The following is a 24338-nucleotide window of genomic DNA, read 5'->3' on the forward strand; positions in this document are numbered from 1 at the left end:
GGAATTCACCTACAGAACTACAAGAGGAGGGGGTGAGGAGGTTTGTATAGGGGCTGGTGGAGCGCCACGCTGTGAGGGAGAGCTTCAACCCAACCACATATGAGAAGGGGGATATCAGAAGATGTCACAAATTACAATTTATTGCTGGATTTCATGATGTCTCCTCATGCAAAGTTAAATGGGATATCTAAGGACTAACACTCATACATTTACCTTGTTGGCATTACTTTTCAGTCATTATTCACTCGCTATGAAAGGTTTTAATGACCCTACATGGTCAGAAATATTCTAAATTGATTCATCATAAAGCGTCTGAACATGGCAGTGCTCACCTCTTCTGTTCACATGAGTGCAATTAGATGTTTTTAATTGATTGTTGTAAATAATTATGCCACACTAAATTGTACATCACAATACAAGACTTAGGAGGCTGTGTATTGCCAACACCTGGCAAAGAGGTAGAGCAGTTGAGTTAGGTCTTGTAGGAGATCTATTCCAGGCCCAGCACAGAGATTAACCCTTGGCTTGGGATAATTACGTCAGATCCCTGTAATCCCAAACAATTTAGCAGCGGACAGTGACGGTCCCTCAACTACAAGTTCTCTTGCAGATTAAATGCATGCTGGTCCAGTGATGGTGTCACTGAATGAGAATGTGGAAACATGGAGAGCCATTATACTGAAACCGAATATAGGTTATTCTAAATCTGCTTTACAGGTTTAATTTTGTCCATGTAATTCAAGTCATCACAGTGTAACTAAAATATGTTCATTCCTTTGTGTAATATGATGACAGCAGTGGTGGTGATAATGACCATAACCTGGCAGTAGCACTAACAGCAGTGAAAAGAGAACGCTGCCTCCTGTTTTTATTGTTAGCTCTTTGTCGGCCTCTAGTGGTGATGGGAAGTACTCACACTGCTCAGCTGAAAGTTAGCATTTCAGCCAGCAGAGGGCACCTGCACCCACTGTACTGTTGGTTACTCTTTTAAATGATGGTGAGAAGAGCTAAATGTGATCAGATAATGCCACATGAATCTGTTAATATGGTAATAAAGATTTCTACTTAAATGAATTAAAATCAAGTTTCACTTTCTTTATTATGATGAACAGAAAAGGCCTAAGGGAGGGCAATTAGGAATATGGTAAACAGGAACAGTGAATAAATGAATTAATCAATAACAAACAACCACTGTCAGAGACATTCAAATGACTAAAATGGGAAGTTACCAAGCTGGGGAAGTCTAACAGAAAGTTGCATTATGGGAAATCTAGAGTTTTGGGAAGAGTCAGGTTTTTTAATATGTCTTGAAAGCCCACTTTGTTTACTACTTTAAAAAAAGTTTCATGTAGTTACTGTAGTCAAAGTGTGATGTAATAGAGACCTGACATGCATTGAATAATAAGTATTTCATCTCATCATATCTAGATATAAAGTGTGCAAAAACAAGCAAAATATTCTTACACATAATTAAGCTTTTTTGTATTGAGCAAAAAAAATCCTGCCAATGGGGTATGCCAGTTTTGCTTTGTCTTAAATTAAGACAGCAGCCATTTTACAATTTTTTTTTATCAAAACAGCTGCTTCATTTCCAACACTGGGACAAGACTGCTTTCTCTATAAAATAAGGAAAATAATCTTGTTCCTCCGCTTGGATATCACGCAAACCATTGTTGGAACTGTTTGTAATAAATTTACAAACAAGTGTCCTGCTTTATAGAGGATTTGCAAATCATTAAGTCACAGAAATATCAACAAATCATCTTGAATTTAACCTATTGACAGATCTACTGAAGATATAAAATCTGTTTCTCTCCCACCTCTGGATTTACTGTACCTTTTTACTGCTTTAACAACAGATTCAAAAATTTTTGTGTATGTGATAAAATGTTCTCCATGTATAAATATTTTTCCATCAGGCCCAAAGTGCATAACAACAGCTAAAAAGAGAGCAGGAGCAGTGTTATACCGGACATGCATCCGCTCCTTCTGTAACTTCCTGTCTTGTCCTGCCTGATCCACCTCCAAACACAGTGTCTCCCACGCAGGGGGGGTGCACAGATCGCACAGAGAAGGAAGCATTCATGGGAAAATATGAGACCATAGCATTCTGTTCCCATACTCAATTTTAAATATCAGATGTATGCATACTGAACTGACTGTATTGAATATGTTTAATGGATTCATTTCAAATGTTTCTACAATACTGAATACATCTGCAGAAGTTACTAAACCAGGACATTTTTCTTTGGTACTCTATGTTGTTGTGGAGGGCTTCAGTCAAACTCACACAGACAATAACTGATACAGTTACCAGGAAGGATCAGATAGAAACCCCAACAGATGCTTTCTGCCTCTCTACTGTGTTCAAGGGACCAGCAACAAAATTCCTCTCAGCAGATTTATCTGTATAACTGGGCTGCAGTTTTCACAGTATCACATACTATGTGCTCAGTCAGGTAAAACCACTTCTCTGACACAATCAAGGTGTCAGTGGTGGTATTTGTTATAACACTGAGGTATCAGATATGTAGTTTGAGGCTATGTTATTGTTAGATGGAGCTAACATAATGTGACCGGATTTCACTATGGACTCTTGCTTAAGGCGTGGAGGATTTAGTGGCATCTAGCGGAGTAGTTTCAGATTACAACTCCCTTGCTTCACCCTCCCCTTTCAAGCATGTAGGAGAAACTATAGTGGCAACAATACACACAAAAAACTCAAACACTGATGACATCAGTGTTTTAGATTATTTATTTGAGTTACTTGTGACTTGTTGTTTTTCCTGGCAAACAGGGTATATCTAACAGGAAATGATGCATATCATGATTTTCCCTTAATTAAAAAAATGTCCTGCATTACTAAACACAACACAACCAATGGGAAGTGAAGCTAAAGCACTGGCTTACTGCATCCGAGATGTTGCTAAAAACACAACAAGGTTCTTGAGGGATAGGCCTACTGATTTTAGGCCTTTGTTAATTCATTTAAACCTCTGGATACGCCCCCCCCATGGTGTCTCAGATCTGGCTGGCAGAGGTGCAATTACAGGGTGGGGGAGGGAGGAAAAAAAGGGCAGATAAAGCACCGAGACAACAATAATATAAAGATCATTAATTAACACAACTTGTCAGCGCCAGCACACGCCCAACGGAAGGAGTAACACTGAATGCCAAGCATTTTTCAAAGTTTGTTCTGCCTTGTTCAGTGATAATGCAATGATGCAATACATATCCATTTAAAATCAGTTATACCACCAATAGCTTATTCTATTGGTAAAACTGGCTTATATACTAAAGGGGAAACTAGCATGTGTTTCAGTGCACAGTGAGTAATGAGGGGTAACTTTGTTATGGGTCACTGCAGGTGTCTGAGTGCTCCAACAGGGCTATCATTTCAGGCTTTAGGACCTGGAGGGGGAGGAATTTTTCTCCCACTGCCCCTGGATACAACAGGGCGGGACCGGCCTTGAAATAAGATTCCAGTGCAGAGATTTTAATGCTCTGACAACCGGGCATGACAACTCCTGCAACTGTCTCATAATATTCTGTTTCCATCCATACATTAACTTAATCAGTGCTGTGGGATCTATCTGCAAGCAACTTGAGGACAACCTGCAAAATTATTTAAAGAGCCCCATAAGGTAAGATATAAGTACTGGGAGTAAGGGGGGAAGGGAGAGTATGCAGTGCACTATTCAACTGGTGGGAAATGCCCAGGCATGTGAGACGAGGTCAGATCTGTGATATGCCGTTAAAGATTCCATTGGGGATTACAGCAGTGTGGATCATTCAGGAGTTGTTGGATAGGTTTTAAAAAGTATGAAAAATGAAGAAGAAAAAGTCAAAGTATGTTGCACGAAATTAGAAAATCCACAAGAATACAGACATTTAGGGAGTTGGCTGCATTCAGTTAAATAAACTATTCGTATACAGTGACAGACTCAAAACTAATAGCTTACAAAGGGCATTACTATAGTGTTCTACACGTTATGAAACTGGTAAGGATCTATAAAAGTTCTGAAGAGCATGAATAAAAATACGTACAAACCAAATTTACCAATGTTAGTCACTGGGTCATTTAAAGAAACAGAGTATGATTTCAAAATGTCAAATGCAGTCAGTGTTACTTTTCAAATGCCATTTAGATCACATCATCAGCATCGGTTTTAAAGAGTTCGGTCTAGACCTGCTCTATTTGAAAAGTGTCCTGAGATAACTTCTGTTATGAATTGGCACTATACAAATAAAATTGAATTGAATTGAAAAAAATTTAAGAAAAAGATTCATCCCTATTTATTCTGTTCTAAACCTGCTAGCAGCACAGAAAATAGTCATCTTTAAGTACTATTTTAAAAATAATGTTAAAGACACAGTTTTAAGAATGATGAAAAAAATATCAACTTTGAAATCTTTAAAAGTGATCTCTTTCAGGCACACTGAGGCTGGGTATCGCTCCATCTTCCTGTATGGGCCTGTAAGAACATGTCAGGAAGCTGCTGAAAAGAGATTCTTGATGCATATTTATCCTCCTCTCTTAAGCAGGCTGTGGTTTCCTTAATCCATTTCATTAAAAGGCTGAGACATGGCCATTTTTATAGTTCAGAAGATCTTAACTATAACTGTAACTGGCCTTATGCACAAAACCTCCTCTTCTTGCGGCTCTCCTCTATATACGTGGACTGGAATGAAAACCTGACATTGGTTGTGTGTGAGTCGGCACGTGGTCACTTCTTCCACATCATGAGGAACCAATCAGCTTCAACCAGACTCATTTCTCAATACAGAATTCTGTAAAAGTCTTCTGTGTTGCCAACACATAAAGAATTCAGAAATAGCTGGCCAATATTTTGGCTTAGATACATCCTGCAGCTGCCTACGTGGATGTTATGTAAGCCTTGCCTTGAGGTATTGGCAGAGATCTAATTTGAATTCCATGGGCTCCCCCTGCTATAATCCTCAAAAACTGCAGAGTAGACCCTAAATATACTGCAAAATGAGTTTGTAAGGTTAACAAGATATAACCCAGACAACATTTTGTCTCTCTCCTTCGGTCAGCAGATTATTGACTGATGTTTGTCCTCATGTCTTTTCATAGGTTTCACTGATTAGCATTATACCATGTGGGTCACAAACGTCGTAGCCCTGGTCTTCCTGGCCACTTCCGCCTCAGCTGCCACCTCGGCTTCAGCAGACAAAGTCCTGAGTAACCACGCCACCATCCTGGCTGACAACAGCGCAAAATTGGCTTTCAGTCTCTACCAAAACATGGCTAAGGAGAAAAATGTAGAAAACATCCTCATTTCTCCTGTAGTAGTGGCCTCCTCTCTGGGTCTGGTTGCTCTCGGGGGCAAAGCCTCGACTGCCTCTCAGGTCAAAACCATTCTGAATGCGGATAAAGTTAAAGATGAGCAGCTTCACTCCGGTCTGGCTGAGCTCCTGACTGAGGTGAGCGACCCAAAGACCCGCAATGTCACCTGGAAGATTAGCAACCGCCTGTATGGACCCAGCTCCATCACCTTTGTGGATGATTTTGTCAAGAGCAGCAAAAAGCACTACAACTGTGACCACTCCAAGATAAACTTCAGAGATAAGAAGAGTGCTGTGAACTCCATCAACGAGTGGGCGTCCAAGTCTACTGATGGCAAACTGCCCGAGATCACCAAGGATGTAGAAAAGACTGATGGGGCAATGATCATCAATGCTATGTTTTTCAAACGTGAGTCTGTGCAGAGGGTGTATATGAGCAGTGTTATTCCATTAAATGCTTTAAAATAATTGATTTTTTCCCTCACAGCTCACTGGGATGAGCAGTTCCATCATAAGATGGTGGACGACCGTGGATTCATGGTTTCCCGTGGCTACACTATATCAGTGCAGATGATGCACCGCACAGGTAGGTGGAGACAGTCCAGTCCAACATTTGTCAAACTAGAAGAAATAATTGAGATTTTGGTAAATATCTGTAAATAAGTGTAAAAACTAAAATTTGCTTCTTCTTCTTTTCTTTTTTTTTTTTTTTTACAGTGGGTTAAGGGTCCAGTGTGTAACAATTAGGTGGATGTATTGTCAGAAATGGAATATAATAGTCATAGGTATATTTTCATTAGTGTATAATCACCTGAACATAGGAATCATTGTGTTTTTGTTGATTGTTAATTGAATTAACCATTTTTATCTACAGACGCTGTGGTTGCCTTCCATAAAGTCCTCCATGTTCAACTGCCATATTTCTACAGTAGCCCAGAGCAGACAAACCAAACACTGGCTGTAGATAGTGAATTTCACGTGTTTCGTGGGTTTGCCAGCAGTGTTCAGTTAGTTGCAATCTGAAACTTCAACTCTAGATTCCACTAAATCCTACACGCTGGTCCTTTAGATTAAATTGCAAATATTTGTAATAAATTTCATTTGTTTCCTCAGGTCTATTTGGCTTCTATGATGACAAAACCAATAAGCTGATCATCCTGAGCATGCCTCTGGCTCATAAGAAGTCCATTGTGTTGTTCATCATGCCCCACCATGTGGAACCTCTAGAGAGGCTGGAGAAGATACTCACCAAGAAGCAGTTGGATACATGGATGGGCAAGCTGCAGCAGACAGCAGTAGCCGTGTCCCTGCCCAAAGTCAGCATGGAAGTCAGTCACAACCTGCAGGTAAAAGATGCAAGAGATTGAAAATGACTACACCCCAGCCTTAACTTCTGCGTCAACTACGTCTTTTATATAAACTGATTTAATTTTCTGCTCCCCTTTAGAAACACCTTGAGGAGCTGGGCCTGACAGAGGCCGTAAACAAATCCAAAGCTGACTTGTCCAACATCTCTGGGAAGAAGGACCTCTACCTGTCCAGTGTGTTTCACGCCGCTGCCATAGAATGGGACACTGATGGAAATGAAATTGACACTAGCATCTTTGGCACAGACAAGCTAAAAAACCCTAAACTGTTCTATGCTGACCACCCCTTTATCTTCCTAGTGAAGGACCAGAAAACTAACTCCATCCTGTTCATTGGCAGGATGGTCAGGCCGAAGGGTGAAAAGATGAGAGATGAATTGTAACCACCTGTTGACCTGAGTGTCTAAGTCAAATGCCTGACCGTGTGTGTGTATATATTTTCTACTGCAATATGCGGAGAGAAGTGGGGAATGAAATTATGAAAAATGAAATCGCATTCCTTTATGTCACGTGCTGACAGCATTCCACAATACACGCCTGAAGACATGTGTTTTTTTTCCTGTTTTAGTGAACAAAGCATTGTGCACAACCTTCCTTTTTATTTTGAAGAATATTTTATATCACTATGTGGCTTTTTTGTTTTATATTGGCAGATCACATTATGGACTGAAGACTTACATTAAGTATGATTTCCCTGGTTAATGCCTAAAATGTAAATGCACATATTAGTTTAATGGCAGGGAATACCTGTGAAATATTATGAAAAAATTATTTCTGTTGTCAGGTCTTAACAATCTTCATAAAAGATGTTCAACTATTTTACTATTGGAGAGACTTTATGGTGCTTGCTGTTGAATTTAAGAAAATATGTTTTAGTTTGTTTAGTTTTGCACCTTTAATATGTTAACTCCAAGCATCTTCACCATTAGCTGCCCATTCTTTGCACTGCTTTCCACCACTAGCACAAGATAAATTTTTTCTTGGTTTGACAATTTCAAAACATGTTTTAGACTGTTACAAATTTTAGGTTTTTGCAATAAAAGTGTGAAAAAACAAAAGAACAAGTGGTGGCATTTTCCTTTGTGTAACAGAAGACTCTGGCTCTCTCTGTCTGAAAGTCTGTTTGCAATAGCAGTTTGGCCTTGGGCAAGTCTGTTGGAAGTCTCGCCTCCAGTGGGATTTTCCAGCTGAATAACATGAGCAAATTCCAGGGAGGGTGATTGTGTGACCTCCTGGACAGCACCACTTCAGCAATAAATGTGACAGAGTTGCAATGGTATACACTACATGTTAAACATAGTATCTTCATTATTTAGACATCAACAAAATATTTAGGTATCCTACATCCAGATCGGTTCTTGATCCACTGAGTGAGTAATTGCCAAACGCTATATCATCAACCTCCCACCTGCTTTAGGTTTACAATGAAACATCTGCAAAAACAGTCAGTAATGAGCAAATGATTGATTAGCATATAGTATTTTATGTTTCAGGGTATCCTGGAACCTTTTTTGAATGTATCACACCATCTAGAGGACACTGGATGTATGACAGAACAGTGATTATTATTATTATTATTATTTTTAAAGTGATTTTTTTAAATATCTAAAATATATTACTTATTATAACACCTAAAAGGGGGGGAACAATAATAGTTTATGATATATGCCTTTATTGTGCTTGACCTTTATCCATAATTAGTCAAAGCACTGCATTGCTACTTACAGTAGTTACATTTTCTTTAATGATGACAGCCTGCTGTAGACAAACAGGGGAGATGCTTATATGGCGTGTTTACAGTCTTGTACCTAAACTCCTTAAATGACTGTATGCAGTTCATCAGTCACCTACCATTGGGCTCTGAGATACAGGAGCACGGAATGCAGGACTGCTTCAAAGACAAATCTCATACGCTGACTATATCTGTTGATCTTTTTTCTTTATAGCTTGTTGTATTACCACTGATGTACATCCTGTTCTGCCCGTGTCATTATCTTGAATGAGATATTCATTGACAGTGTTGTATGCTTGTTGTGTTCCTCTTTTGCTGAGCTGCATGACAAATATCTGTCAAATGATTGCTGACGTGGAAAATAAAATACTGAACTGAAACTATTTTATACTGTAATGTACATAGGAAGTAGCAGTTTGTAATTAAAGCTGCAGTAGGTAATTCCTATAAAAATATTTTTTGTCAAATTTGCTGAAATGTTCACTGTACCCTGACAGTAGTACATGAGACAGATAATCCGGGAAAAAATCCAAGTTTCTCAGCTTTGTTTAATGGCATAGCAAGAATACACTGGGCCTGAACGAAAACATCCATTTACAGCCAGGAAAGATAGTTGATTGTTGAGTCTCATTCCCAGGAAATCAAATACAGACACGTTGCCACCCTGAGACTATCTTCAAGCTTCCAACCCAAAGCATCTTCATATCTTTCTCGCCTCTGATTGGTTGTTTTTCGTCCAGGTCTTGTGGATTCTTGCCAAATGCCAATAGGAGCACTAGAACGAGCTAGAGGAACTAGATTTTTTCACAGATGTTCTGTCTCATGTACTACTGTTAGGACATGGGGAAGATTTCAGCAAATATGACAAAAAGTTTTTTTATAAAAGTTACTTACTGCAGCCTTAAATAGGCCAATCCAGTGGTCTGAGTAGCTAATGCGCTAATAATATATAATAATCATACTGAATGTAACCATGGGACAGATAAGGCCAACATATCTAAACATGAACTAAAATAAAACATAAAGGGCTATTTAAAATACCATACATGTTAATAGAACTTTAAGATATTCCTAAAGATTTTCAACTGCAACACAGTTAGTTACCTACAAATGGCAATAGGCTGCACATAGAATAATAAAGGATATGCAGATGAATTCCAGCCTTCCTTTGACTGGCACTAACAGCAGTAAGTTCCTGTTTATCGCGGTGGACTGTGTCCGTCGCTCGTGAGGAGGAGGGCCGGAGGAGTGCTCGTGCTGTGATGGGACTACAGATCCGTTAGTACCGTCCACAGCCTCCTCCTCTTCCATCATGGCTCCCTCGTTGGACAGGCAAGGATACTGGGGGCGGCCGACCTCAACGCTGGACTGGTGTGAAGAAAACTATGTCATCTCTTTTTACATCGCGGAATTTTGTAAGTAATATATAATTGCGTCTTTTATTCTAAAAATGGCGAATGTGTGGTTCTTTGTGGGAGAGTGTTGGGGAGGACAGTCAGCGTGTACGCACAGTCGCCCCGGAATAACGTAAACATGAAGTAGGAGCAGCGGCTCTAACAGTAATGTAGTGGATTTAACGTTATGTTAACGTGTTAGCTCGCCTTATATGAATATAAGTACCAGCTAAGTGTTAGCATTAAAGCAGCTACAGCTATAAATGAGGAAAAAGGAAAGCTTGTGCATGTAACGTTAGCTAATCAACCTGTCGAGCTGTTTTGCATATAGCTTTACTGTAACGTTAGGTTATTATTCCGCCCTGTAGAGTGTTAGCTAGCGTTATCATTCACACGTTATTACAATTAGCACTCTTTTGTATTAAGTCGACTGTTTGCCCTCGCAAGGTGCACAGCATTTCTCACTCAGTCACCATTTGAAACTTGATAATACATTTCCTCCATACTATCAGGGTGCCTCACTGCTTTGTCTAACGATAAAAACTGGTTCCTCAGGAACCATTATCTTAGATTTAAACCTTGTTAGTGTCAAAAAGCTGCCCTGTCTGCGGGACTTAATTCATAAATGACATATCCACCAGCTTTTACTAACGTACAGGGACACAGAGTTCCCTTCAAAAGCCTTCAGCCAAGCTGCATTAGACAAACACTGAAAATAATACTTTCAGTTACTCATTATTGTGCAGGCAACTTGAGCTCTTGGAAGTGAACTAGGCTGTGTGTTTGTCTTTCAGCTGTGAGTCATAAACCATACACATTCATTGGACGTTCACTGAAGATAAAGTCTTCATTTTCATTGTATGTTAAGGACCTTCCAGGTGCTGTAGTCAGTGGTGCTCTGGTACTAAGTGATGCAACAGTTAGTCTAAGGTATGCTCAAGCCAAGTGGGTCAGAGTTTAGTATTACCATGTTTCATCTTCTGTGTAATTTGTCAACGTTAATAAGCCTTTGTAGTGGTTAACACTTTATTCATTGTTCTAAAAAGTCCTTCTGTAAGTCGTTAGTCTTCATTCATTCATTCATTTCATTGTCAGGGATACTGCCAGTTGAAGCTTTTGTTTGCACAAATGACACACACTGGCCGAGCTACACAGTTGTTGTCAGCCACAGAAGAATTGTTTGGCATTTAAATGGTGATTCAGGTTACAATGGTTGGAATGTGGCATTGTTCATGTGGAAAAGAGACACCAGCATGGTTTTAATCCTCATTTATTTTTTTACTTACTTTTATACATTATCTCTCTCTGTACAATATCAGCACATGGTGACGATAGAAGGCAGACACAGGGGAAGGTCATAAAGAGTCGCCCACACAGGACATTTTCAGTTGTCATTGAAATGTGAAAAACAATGCTGTAGTATTCTTGGTGTGTGTGCATTTATTATCAGTAACCAAAGTCCAGACATTTTAAAATGGTCACTCTAAGGCCTTGTAGAAATGCCTTGGCTTTTATCAGACACATGCAGATAAAGGAAAAGTCTCGTGTTCGTGAAAATACTAGTAAGCAGTATTAGTACTACTTCACATCCCGGTGAGCGTGATAGTTTTCCACACCTTTGTACATCACCACACCCAAAAAGAGCAACGTTGGTATCAGAGTTTGAGCTCTGCTTTATCAGGTTATATGTGGGCTTGAGAATGCACTAACAGTATGGTAAATAAACAGCTTTGGCTCCCCTAGGCCAAAGCTGTTTATTTACTATACTTTTAGTACACACACAAATCTAATAAAACACTGACACCAGTTCAAACTTAGGCCACTTTTACAAATAAAGCTTAAACATTTTGCTTGAGGCAAACTTAACAACAGTTGTTGAAGCTTTTTTCTCCTCCACACCCCAGGTTCTTTCAGTTATTTTCACTTTACTACAACCACACTGTAGTTAAGCTTCTTTACAAACAAGTAATACATTTTTCATCTTTTAGCTCATTTATTACAAATGAGTGGGGGAAAAAAACTGCGATACAAAATAGTGCAACAACACATTATAAAACAATTAGGGCTGCAGCTATCAACTATTTTCACTATCAATTAATCTGCCTATTGTTTCTTGGTTAACTGATTAATTGCTTGTCTATAAAACATTAGGAAGCTGAAAAATTACTTATCTAATGATAAATAATGAGGTGATTAATAATAATGTAAGCAGCAAATTTGTATAATTGATAGTCTGGAACAATCACGTTTGAGGGATTCCTGCTTGAAAAATGACTGGAACGATGAATTGATTATCAGAATAGCTGCTGATTCATTTTGTGCCATTTGTTTAATTGATTACTCGACTAATCATTGCAGCTCTAAAAACAAGTCCACCCATCATTTACCATTTACCACATTTATCCATTATGTGTGTATCTACAATTGCAAACCCAAATACTGCTATATTACCAGTTTACCAGGATAGTTAAAGTGACAGATGCACAGTAATTCTAGTATTTCAGTGCTGTGAATTCTATGCAGATGCCTAAATAGGTATATAAACTGTTGGAGAATCTCCTAAACACAGGACATAAGGAAGTTAAGGCCTGTGTTGCATGTATTTGAATGCACTTATGCCTGCATTTGTCTCTTGTATGCACTATATAAATTTTTTATGTGGCAGCCTTTACATTCAAGATAAATTTACTCTAGTGAGGAATAGTAGTCTTGAATAAGTAATCTTGAATCTGTTAAAATGATCACAACATGTAACCCAGGGTGTCCCACTGAACTCTCACTGGCATTCAGAGGCACTCAGATGTGTTCAGATATATTACACAGGTCATGCCATCTGGTTCTAATTTGCCTGTGTTGTCTTATTGAACAGGGAACACTGTCAGCAACCTGATTATGATTCTTCCTCCTCTTTGTGGGGCTATCCAGACGTTCCGTGATGGCCTTGAATTTCGCTACGTCTGCTCTTTTCTCGGATTGGCAGGTTAGTCTGTTGAAACCACAAGTTTCCCCTGAAAATACTGACGCCAACACAGCTCTTGTTTACATATCGTAGTTACTGACTAGCTACAGCTACTACTAGCCTTTCCAGTTGTATAGTATTTGCTGTTAAAGCCGTCAATTGTATTACGTACACATAAGAATGTCTTGACTTCCGGTTTGAATGTTTTGTGTGTCGCCCAGCTGTTGGTGTTGGTTCCTGGTGCTTCCACATGACGCTGCTATATGAGATGCAGGTGGGCTACAGTGTTGTATTAAAATCTTAATATATCAGCAAAAAGTGTATACTGAATAATTTCTTACTGAAACTACATCAATCAGATTGCTGCCTTGAAAAATATTTGTAATGGAAATATGAGGTCAGACTTGTGCTGCCTAATGCGATGTTAAGTTATGCTGAAACAATGTAATCCTAGAGAGATGTATTAATTTGTATTTTCTCTGTTCTTCATTTGCAGTTACTGGACGAGTTGCCAATGATTTACAGCACATGCGTATTTGTCTACTGTCTGTAAGTGGCTCAACATTTTGGGTTTGTTGCTCTTGACGAACTTAACACTGATGGTCACTGAGAACATAATTATTTAGTTAGTTATTTAGTATTTATTATTTGATTGTGGCTGTAAAATGAACCTGTGAACCCTGTACTGGTCACTTGAGCCTTTCCAAAAAAGGAGAGTGTGTCATCATCTTGTTGTGGTAGATTGTACTGTATGTAATGGAACTATTGATTCTAAACTGGACTCTGAGTATCTCTTTCCACTTGACCTCTCCACCTTGCATATTCCATACCATTAGAAGTGGTGGGCGTACTTCCCAGCTGACCATTGTGGCCAAAGTGTGGCTTTGAGTGTATCAGCAGCAGTGTCTTCTAACACATACCTGTTAGTAGTTTACATTAGTAGTCTCTCGTGGAATAAACCTTTTTTCTCTGCTTCCTGATGTAGAGAAACTGTTTGTTAAACCATCTGAAGACCCATCACTGGTTGGGAAAGGATTGGCTGTGCACACTGCCTCCTATAGATCAGGCCTTGGTTCTTATACTGTATATATATAATTTGTTGCCAATCAGTGGCGACCTTACATTACGTGATGTGTCTTAAATAGTATCCACAGTGTCAGTCGCCATGCGTACCTGGAATATGTAGAGTTGAAAGGGAACATGGGCTCCACACGTACCCTTCTGTTATTTGCTCTCTATTCTCTATGGTTATTCAAACTGATAAGAGCTAAACACATTTGCTTCTTTTTCCAGATATGAATGCTTCAAACAAGAGCATGGCATCAGCTTATTTCCTATTGCACTATTATTAATCTTCAGTGTCTCAGTCACTGTGGTGAGTATCCACTTTAACTGTAATGGTAATCACTTACTTACCACATTATAAATGAAGAACAACATAACATCACATGCTCTTGAGTAGTTCCTGTATCTATGTTTGCAGGTGTACCTACAGTGGAAGGAGCCAGTCTTTCACCAGGTAAAGGAGTGCTCTGCTTTATGTTCACCTGACTCAGATTGTTCATTGTTTACAATTAGGGCTCAGTGTGCCTTAAGTCATTGTTTAAACATTGGGCTTGCCAGCCCAGCAGGCCACTCTCCGTCTGAAAAAAAACCCCATTTCATATCAACACAGATGTGCAAAAAGGCAACATTTATCGGTATTTTACTTTGTTTCCTTGCTGCTTATACACTTTTGGCATTTAAAAAATCACAGATGCTAAGCCCAATGCTCAGATCGTAATTCTTACCTTGAGATCAAACAGAGAGCATCGTTGCAAAGAGAAAGAATAATTTCACCGCCCCAGCTATTTCCAGCAACCACATAAACCATTAAAGATAAGCACAGCCACCTCTGGGTTACACCCAGTGCTTTTTTGTACCTGCTCAGAGTCTCACGTTGTGTGTGTGTTGCTTTACAACAGTTAGGACAATGTGACAAAGCTGCCTATGTTTACTCTTTGGAGCTGACTTTGTTTACTAATCACACTGCTCTATGGTGGTTCATAACAGGACTGATAATGTTGTCCCTGTAGGAGCCAAACAAACAAGTACATAGAGTTAGATAATTTAAATCTAATTTTGTGATATAGAGATACTTTTTCCTATTCCTTCAATAATCTGGTGATGCCTCAGATTTATCTTGGAAAGCACCTGTCTAAAAGAATGAATTTATAAATCACTAAATTATATGAACTTTCATATTATCACTCACTGATTTTAATTCAGCAATTGAAACACATTAAAATGTATTAATAGTTAGTCAAATTGTTTATTTATCTTGCCCCACACTGTGTTTCAAAGCCAAATAAGTCATTTGTATCTTCTTCTAGGTCATGTATGGTGCTCTAGTTGCCTGCCTAGTGATGCGATCCATCTTCATTGTTACGTGGTAAGTTTTCCAAGAATGCTGTTAAAATAAATCCATTAACATATCAAAGGAATGCTTGTTCATTCATATTCAATGAACTAACAACTTGCCTTGGTTTTCTTTGTTTTTGTTTCAATGTTAGGGTGTACCCATGGCTCAGACCGCTGTGTTACACCTCCTTAGGAATCTTTATGTTAGGGTTCCTGCTGTGGAACATCGACAATATCTTCTGTGACACACTAAGGTGAGTATTTGTTGTGGATAAATGCTAAGGGTCTTGCTTAAAGTTAACATTGGAATTCTGAGAGCAAAGTGAATTATCCCTCATTTAACAGCAGTGGTGTGGAAAATATTCACATCAAACCTTTATGTGGCATCACATTGTTAATGTTATGCATTGTTTTCATCTTAAGGACAACTCAGGGAAACTCAAAGTAATGTTGATGCCTGGAAATGAAGCAACTTATTTACTGTGGCATAAGGAATCTAACCTGAAGGACCAGTGTGTAGGAAGAAGTGGCATCTAGCAGTGTAGTTGCAGCTCCCTCACTTCACCCTCCACCCCAGTGTGAAGGACAAACCACAGCCAAAAATGCAAACACTCAATCCGAGTGCCAGTGGTTGGTTTGTCTGTTCAGGCTCCAACACCAGACACTGGCTCTGTCACATTTTTCGTTGCCACCTACAAACTTGGTTGAATCAAGGAATTTTAGTTGGTTGCAATCACACACTGCAATCACTACACACTGGTCCTTTAAACTCTATCTAAAATGCATGATGCATGTTAAGGTTTTAATATGAAAACATGTTAAGTACAAACATTTATAAAATAATGGTCTTTTGGACTATTTATTAGCATCCTCTTCTGGAGAATCATATGCTGTAGAAGATACAGTTTTTGTTTTGTTATATATTTAAGATTGTTGGGTGAACACTTTTTTGGCCTCTCAGATCCAGCAGACAAACACTTCCCCCTGGTGTTGGAGTAGTTACACAGTTTCATGCCTGGTGGCACATCTTCACAGGCCTTGGATCCTACCTGCACATACTTCTCAGGTAAGTTCCCTTAAGTATGTTACAGGAGTCCTCTGCACAGCGCTTCATTCTGGGGAGTCTTATTCATTTGCATTGAAATCTAATGTCCATCTTTTAGCCTGCAGATCAGGTCAACCTACCTCAAGTACAGACCAAAAGTAAAGGTATGTCCAGCCCTTCGCCTTTACATATTGTAGCTTTTATTTAATTGCATTCATTAATTTATTCATTCATGTATTTTTCTTATTTTATCTTTACTTTGCTCAGTTTCTTTGTGGAGTTTGGCCCACATTGCACATTGAACCACAGAAGACGAGCTGAAAAAGGATGGTGACTGTCATATCAAGACACCATCGGCACAGGGACCTGCCAATGCCCACTGCTGGGTACTCAGCCCACAGCTAGGGGACAGGTGGACCCCAAGGCACCACCCCAGGGACCCTTCGGTTCTGCTCTGTGGGGATTTACTAAGTACAGTATAGCACTGAGTCCAGTTTTAAGAAATGGAAGATGTTTTCATTAATCATAATTTATTAGACTAGCTTTTCTGTAATTTCATTGAAGTGTAATAATTTTATTTGCTCATTCATTCTCAATGCAAATATGATGTGTAGTCCACCGCAGTGGCAAATGTTATGGGGTTATGGATGTTATCTTAATTCGGGTTTGGGAAAAGGGAGAACTGTCATTGATTCAGAATTCACATTACCACACTATCACCCCCTAAGCCTAAAGACATTTACATAGATCCCCAAACTTAAGTATAACCAAGATTTTTGCTTACATGTAGTTTTTACAAGTAGCTGAGGGATCTCTACTTAAAACACAGTGTTGTCATATCCCTTTTCAAGGAGTTTTGTATTGTTTTTGGATGTGCTCACTACACATGGAATAGTAACTGCCAGCTAGAAAATTAAAGTGATACTGTGTTAGCATAGCTTAAAAATCCTCCTTTATTTGCGTTGCCACAGGCTTCATTTTTACCAGAAATGTTCCTATCAGAACATGCCAAGACTGGAATTATTAATTTCTTGTTTTTATTGCCAAAGTTGTTGGGTTGGGATTTCAAACTGTCGTGTGATGTGTGACATGTTTTACCTCGTTCTAATCCAGCAAGAGATGCAATGCTTGTAGTTATGTTATACAACCTCATTACACTGAATTTTCATTTTGTGTAGGACAGGGTTAAAGATCTTCATCTCAAGTTTCTGTGGACAGAGAAACGCTTTAAAGTGACACTGCATACAAACTTTGCTCCGTGAAGGACTAGAATTTTACAGCCAGCTCCCCAAGGCCACAGGGTTTGTTATGTTAAGAAACCCTTTTGTTGGGATTTGTTTGGTCTGATCAAGCACAAAAAATGCAAACATGCAGAAACATCACTGGAAATGCATCAACTCAACCTGCCCGTAGTCTCTCTCAAGCCATTATCAGTGAGAAGATCAATGTGTATAATACAGCTAGTTTTGAGGGCATTTCGAGTTAAAATGCTGATAGTTGAAACCCAGCGAATGAAGCCAGTTAACAAAGACAACCTGTTTAAGAGGAACATTTCCTATTAGTAATTGTCAACATTCAGTCAAAGGACCAAGAGAATGAATGGAACATGTCTGAATCATTGCATCTTCATAAGCTGCAGGGAACAGGGTACTACTAAATACCTGTTGTCACCCCATTCCTTATTAGAAAAATACTTGTTTTAGTTCAGACATAACTTTATATACAGGTTAAGACTTGAATATATCCAACAATACTACAACCTTTTTTTTTTTTATCACACTCTTATTTATTAGTCCTTTTGTTATTTCAATTATCTGCTCCATGGCATCTTGGTGAAGAGTCAAATGGCACATACACCTTGTAGGGCGATATCATTGTGAAACAGTCCATGATACAACCACTAGGTGGCATAACTTTCCAGATTATTTCAGAGCATGCCGTTGTGCATTGAAGAACGACTACCTACCTACTGTAGAACTTTTAGGATCTTTGCCTCAGTTTTCATGTACTGGATCTGTGGTGTGAAATGAAGGGCTTTTCATTTACAATGTTTGTTTTGCTACTGTGAAAATGTGAATATGTAATGGTAACAACAGAACCTGGAGCTTAAAGTAATTGTGGTAAATTAGAAAATGCACAACATTATTGTTGTATGCTGATATATGTATTTGTGTGGCCTCCTAAACTGCAGACAACACATACTGCATTCATATTTCATTATGCCCACATGCTGTGTCACTAACTCTCATGTGCTTAACAATTTCGTGATCACAGTGTTACAAACTGTTATAAGCACAATGTATGACAGATAAGTATTAACATTACTCATATGTCTGTGTGGAATCTTCAATATATGTCATTATCTTGAAATCACTGCTCATTAGTAGAGGTGAGCAGTTGTCAAAGAGGGTGCCTTATTGTTATCCTTGCAGTGTAACCTAAGTTGCCTTGATGTTCGTGATTAACCATTCAAATCGTTCCTTGTGTTATGCAGTGTGCCCGTCCCCTGATAATAAGCAGCTAAGGCATCAGGAGGAGAAACAATAACAGCTTCTAATGCAAAGTATGTGCCTGATTCTTTGGCCTTCCATTCATTTCAAGTCCAACATCTTAGTTACAGGTTGTTCTATGATGTTAACTGTAAGTGATAATACTTGAGACCAGAAGAGCAAACTCTGCCAATGTGTTTGGTAAACTTTGGTCATGTGTCAGTCATTAATGATGTCCTGTATTGTCAAATAAAAGAAAATGTGTCGGACAATTTGTCTGCAGAAGAACTTTTCTTTGTCTTAGTCCCTTTTTTTGAAGCAATATTTCACTTCGTGTTTATAACGGTGATTATTTGGGAACCAGTCAAAGATGCCACCTACAACAAATGTTACTCATGAATTCATCATATCACAGGAAATGTTGCATTGTCAGGAACATAAATTCAATCATATGGGTTCCAGCGTAATGCTCCTCTTACTCATGGATAAGGGTGGTGTTTTTTCTGTATTTGAGGTGCTGGCATTTGTAGACTGGATTCAGATTTTTATTTCTTTCAGGAATGTTTTAATGTTTTAAAATATGCAGGAAAAGTACTTCTAAATGGGTACCTTATGTACATTTACCCAAACACTGTAGTTACATACATACATACATCTGTAATAGACTACTAAACATGGGTCATTTTAAAGCTCCAGTGTGAAACCTTTAGAAGGATCTATTGACAGAAATTGATAGAATAGTTATTAGTGTACAATCACCTGAGAATGAGAATACTTATGCTTTAATTACCTTAGAAGATTTTTATCTTGGGGCGGCTGTGGCTCAGAGGTAGAGCGTAGTAGTTGGAGTAGTTGTCCACTAATCAGAAGGTTGTTGGTTCTATCCCCTGAACCTCCCACTGCATGTTGAAGTATCCTTGAGCTTGAGCAAAATACTAAACCCCAAATTGCTCCCGATGCTGTGAATCTGCGTGAATGAGGTATTTTCTGTTCGATGGAATGTGGCACGTAGTGTAAAAGCACCTTGAGTGGCCAGAAGACTATAAATACAGGTCCAATCACCATTATTTACAGACGGTGTGAGTCACCTTCCATGGAAGCCGCCATGTGGAACCACCATGTTTCTACAGAAGCCCAGAATAGAACAATAAACAAACAGTGGCTCAGGTTTTTTTGCGTTTTTCCCTGCCACTGTTGTCCTAACGCTGCTAGACGACACTAAATCTTAACATATCACATGTTAAGATTTAACACATCTTAATGTCACATGGGTAAAATAATATGCAGAAAACATAAAATACAACAAGACTGAAAAATAGAATAAATATAGTATAGTACATTTGAGAGAGAAAGAAAACAATGTAGACCATTTCTTGGTAATGTTATGAACATTTGTGTTTTATTTCATTCATTAGTTCCCAATTTAACTCCAGTACAATGAGCTTCTAAAATTATATAGTTTTATGGGTTGAACTACCAAATAGAATAGAAACTACTGTAGTTAATATGAGCTTCAGCTACAACATTAATAGTAATGTTATAGTAATAATTAGATATTAGATAAATCAGATAATATGCTGTGAGACTGCCTAATTTACCCTCAGCACTCCAGAAAATATTTTTTATGACTCAAATTTAATTTAAGTTTTAATTTTTGTATGTATTTTTTGTATTCTGGACTGAGGCCTCTGATGTTGTTCCTGGGATCTGTTGGAGCCACTCCCCCAGTTTGGAGGTCACTGCCCCCAAGTGCTCCTACTACCACGGGGATCACGCTCGCCTTGACCTTCCACATCTGCTCCAGCTGTTCTTTCAACCCTTGGTACTTTTCAACCTTTTCGTGTTCTTTCTTTCTGATGTTGGCGTCTGCTGGTATGGCCACATCTATCACCACCGCTTTCTTCTGCTCCTTGTCTACCACCACTATGTCTGGTTGGTTGGCCAGGACCTGTTTGTCAGTCTGGAATCTGAAGTCCCACAGCACCTTGGCCCTGTTGTTCTCAGCCACCTTCTGTGGTGCGGCCCATTGGGATTTGGGTACTATTCCATACTGGGTACAGATGTTCCTATACACTATTCCAGCCACTTGGTTGTGTCTCTCCATGTACGCTGAACTGGCTAGCATCTTACACCCTGCTACTATGTGCTGGACTGTCTCAGAGGCATCTTTGCATAGTCTGCACCTTGGGTCAGATCTATCTATTGTAGATCTTGGCCTCTATGGCTCTTGTACCTATGGCCTGTTCTTGTGCTGCCATGATCAGAGCCTCTGTGCTGTCTCTGAGTCCAGCCTTTTCCAGCCATTGGTAGGTCTTCTTGATATCAGCCACTTCTTCAATTTGGCGTGGTACGTGCCATGTAGGGGCATGTCTCTCCAGGTTGTCTGCTCCTCTTCCTCTGCACTCTTATCGGGTTTCTGTTGGCTGAGACATTCACTTAGCAGTTCATCCTTTGTGGCCATTTTACTGATGTACTCTTGGATTTTTGATGTTTCATCCTGGATAGTGGCCTTGATGCTCACTAGTCCTCGGCCTCCCTCTTTCCGCTTAGCGTACAGTCTCAGGGTGCTGGATTTGGGGTGAAACCCTCTGTGCATGGTGAGGAGCTTTCTTGTCTTGATATCTGTGGCTTCTATCTCCTCCTTTGGCCAGCTTATGATCCCAGCAGGGTATATATATATATATATATATATTTCGCAACCTTAAGGGAGCAATCCTGTGTTGTAAAATGAAAATTTGATTACCTTGTATCCTTGTGTATGACATGGTAATGACAGGAGCCATTCCAAGAGTACCTTTAACTTTCATGCTATAAATACTTATTTATACTTTTACTTTCTAAACTTTTAAATGTAACATGTATTTTTAGTGTGATATTGCTGCTTTTACTTAAGTAAAAAGTCTAAATACTTTGTAATGGCAATTTTTAAGAACCTATACAACCCTTTGACCTGGTCATTGTAAAACCATATGCAACTATTAAAGAGGCTATTATATGCATATAACCTTTCCAAGTCCAGGTAAACAGCGGGATGTTGAGACTTTACTAAGAAGCCAAGGTCATGATCATCGCACCACACTATCTGTCTGTTTACTGTCCCAGAACTCAGGAATGTGTAACTGTGTTAGAGTGACGCTCCAACAGGGATAAAACCATACTGCTTCTTCCAATCTTCACCCTTTTGGACTTTCACATATGAGAGTGTGTGATGGTTGAGTCCTTTCATGGATGACTTGAATAAAACCTTACAGAAAGACAAGGTATGTTTTATTAAACAAATTTGCTCTGTGTAAATGGAGACTCCCAAAATGAAAGGGTTGTTGTAACTGATCATTGTGAGAGAAAACATTACCATGCAACCCACTCTGTGCGTAGAGCAGGAAACACAATGTTGCATCACAGCCGACCATAAAACCACAGCACACAGAAGGCTTGTTCCAGACTGAACCTGCTTGTTTGTGTTGGACACGTACATCTCATATGTCATCTGGATTTTTCATTTAAGGATTCTGTGTCTGATTTGCTCCTTCAGTCTCTGACTTCTTGGTTAATCACATGAGTTTGTCACAAGGGTGATCTTCTACAGAAGATGAAGATATGCTGGTTGCTTTGTAGGCTGTACAGTAGAGCGTGTTGGGACAATGACAGTTTTCCAACATGTCACAAAGACTTAGCATTTAATGACAGTAATGTGAATATACTGTATGGTTTAAAAGTGTGACCCTTTATGTAGACACATGCTCACACAACTGCAATACTTGATTAGTGTTTCTAATCAGTCACTTAATTTGATGACATCTGCTGACCAGATATTAATTTAAAATTCTTTACCAATTCCAAAACTGTTTTGTTTTTCAAGTCTCAATAAAATACCTCAAATATAAATGTACATAAACAAACATAACATACACACACTAGATGCACATAGATGACAGACCCTCAATCTGAGAGGATGTTATCTCAAGGAATCTTCTCTGAGTCATGTGTTTAACTTTTCAGTGTGAAGATAATAAAGACTTTATAGTCAATCAATGGTCAAACTAAGATAACTGTTTATTACAGTCAATAAAAACGGCCAACCCTATTTCTTCCCTTGTAGTTCCAACTTCCAAAAAATGGGATAAAAGTTAAAACATTCTATTCCTCCTTTTGCCTGCAACCCACTCAAGGACCAATGTGGATCCCCAGAGTCCAGTTTGAAAACCACTGGCCTGAACAAGCATGCTGGTTTCTACTGCAGTCAAACACAGGTATATAGTCTGGTGCCTATGTATTATACCATAGTCAGGCATTGTCTAAATTCAGTCAGGGTTAATAGATATGGCAATAAGATCTAAATCCTTTCAATCTGTGGGGGCAAAACAATTCCAACATTTTACCAGATGATGTGATGGTTTTTAAAAACAGGTGTAAAATCTTTCTATTCAACAAAATGGAAAGAAGAGAGAGGAGTGAATATACTTAGTATAGTATTTGTAAAATGAGTAATAATGTATGTACTATAATACAATTTGCTGTCAGCAGTCCTTATTGGTGATATGGGGTCAGTTATTTTAACTTCCTGGTTCACAAATCAATTTCATGTATTTTATTTTGTGTTTTGTGTTTCTGCATGTCCATTTTCTATGTTGGCTTAAATTTTGGTGAATATCTGGATATTAATCACATCTGGATCTTGTGTGGTATGTTGTTTTTGAATGTGCTGTATTCTGTGATGTGGTATTTTGCTGATTTGAATACAACTCAAGTATTTCTTGTTAAAGTAACTTAAAGTAAGTAAAGTTAATTGTACTAATTCCATTCAGTTAATTGGACTCAAAACAAGTAAGTATGTTACACACCATTTCTCTAAACTTGTTTAAAATGTGTTAACAGAATTCATATAAATAAAGTAAGAACAACTTCAATTAATCTTCTGTATACAAATGTTACTACTTAGGTTGAATTTACTGTTTCCCTCCACTAAATCAAATAATTACATTCTAGTTCTGACAACTTCAAACTTTGTTGTGGCTACTCACTTCAATTGAGGAAACCGATTGCCTTAAACCATTTAAGTTGTATTAACTCATTACAAACAGACACACATCTGCCAATACTTAAATCATTTATTTAGTTGAATCCTCTCAACTGAATACACAACATTCACAGCTCTAGGAAGAAACCTTAATGTGGTAATGCAGAAAGTATGAATAACTCACATAATGCACAAACATATTGGAGAAAAAACTATGCAATCAAACTAGATTGAATAGAACTAGAATCAACAAGTCTTGTATCATTGTTCAGTGATTTGCACAGTCCAAACAAAATGACAATGAATCTGTCCAAGATCTGTGAGCCGTTACAACCTGATTCTCGAAGACAATAGACACATGATGAGGTTTAAAGGGAAATCCTGCAGGAACCTTATCTTCATTCACCCATTCATTCCACTGCCACCAGAGCCACTGCCCCTCTTGGGTTGCCTCTAACTCATCCTGAAAAGAGAACACATGTTCAGTGTTTTGAGTGTATTTGGACAAATCATTAAAACTATAAAAAGAATAATGATTTCAAAGAAACCATTATGTCATCGTCACTGTTTAATGCAATTGTCAAGTAGAAGCAATATCAATAAAGGTGAATATGTTCCATGTATT

General features: G+C 38.6%; 2 protein-coding genes across 2 annotated transcripts; both read left to right on the forward strand.

The window, feature by feature from the left end:
• The first annotated feature begins 3468 nt into the window (after positions 1-3468).
• serpinh1a (serpin peptidase inhibitor, clade H (heat shock protein 47), member 1a) lies at positions 3469-7741 on the forward strand. Its single transcript, XM_051401607.1, has 5 exons — positions 3469-3644; positions 5099-5719; positions 5798-5896; positions 6424-6656; positions 6758-7741. Exons 2-5 carry the CDS (start codon positions 5122-5124, stop codon positions 7058-7060), a joined length of 1233 nt encoding a protein of 410 aa, XP_051257567.1. The 5' UTR covers positions 3469-3644; positions 5099-5121; the 3' UTR covers positions 7061-7741.
• Positions 7742-9662: 1921 nt separating this feature from the next.
• acer3 (alkaline ceramidase 3) lies at positions 9663-18984 on the forward strand. Its single transcript, XM_051401629.1, has 11 exons — positions 9663-9824; positions 12673-12783; positions 12984-13036; positions 13259-13311; positions 14056-14137; positions 14246-14281; positions 15135-15193; positions 15315-15416; positions 16124-16228; positions 16326-16371; positions 16475-18984. The coding sequence occupies exons 1-11, from the start codon at positions 9722-9724 to the stop codon at positions 16526-16528; spliced, it is 804 nt and encodes a 267-aa protein (XP_051257589.1). The 5' UTR covers positions 9663-9721; the 3' UTR covers positions 16529-18984.
• The last annotated feature ends 5354 nt before the right edge of the window (positions 18985-24338 follow it).

Source organism: Dicentrarchus labrax, unplaced genomic scaffold, assembly GCF_905237075.1.
Source record: "Dicentrarchus labrax unplaced genomic scaffold, dlabrax2021, whole genome shotgun sequence".
Taxonomy (NCBI): Eukaryota; Metazoa; Chordata; class Actinopteri; family Moronidae; genus Dicentrarchus; species Dicentrarchus labrax.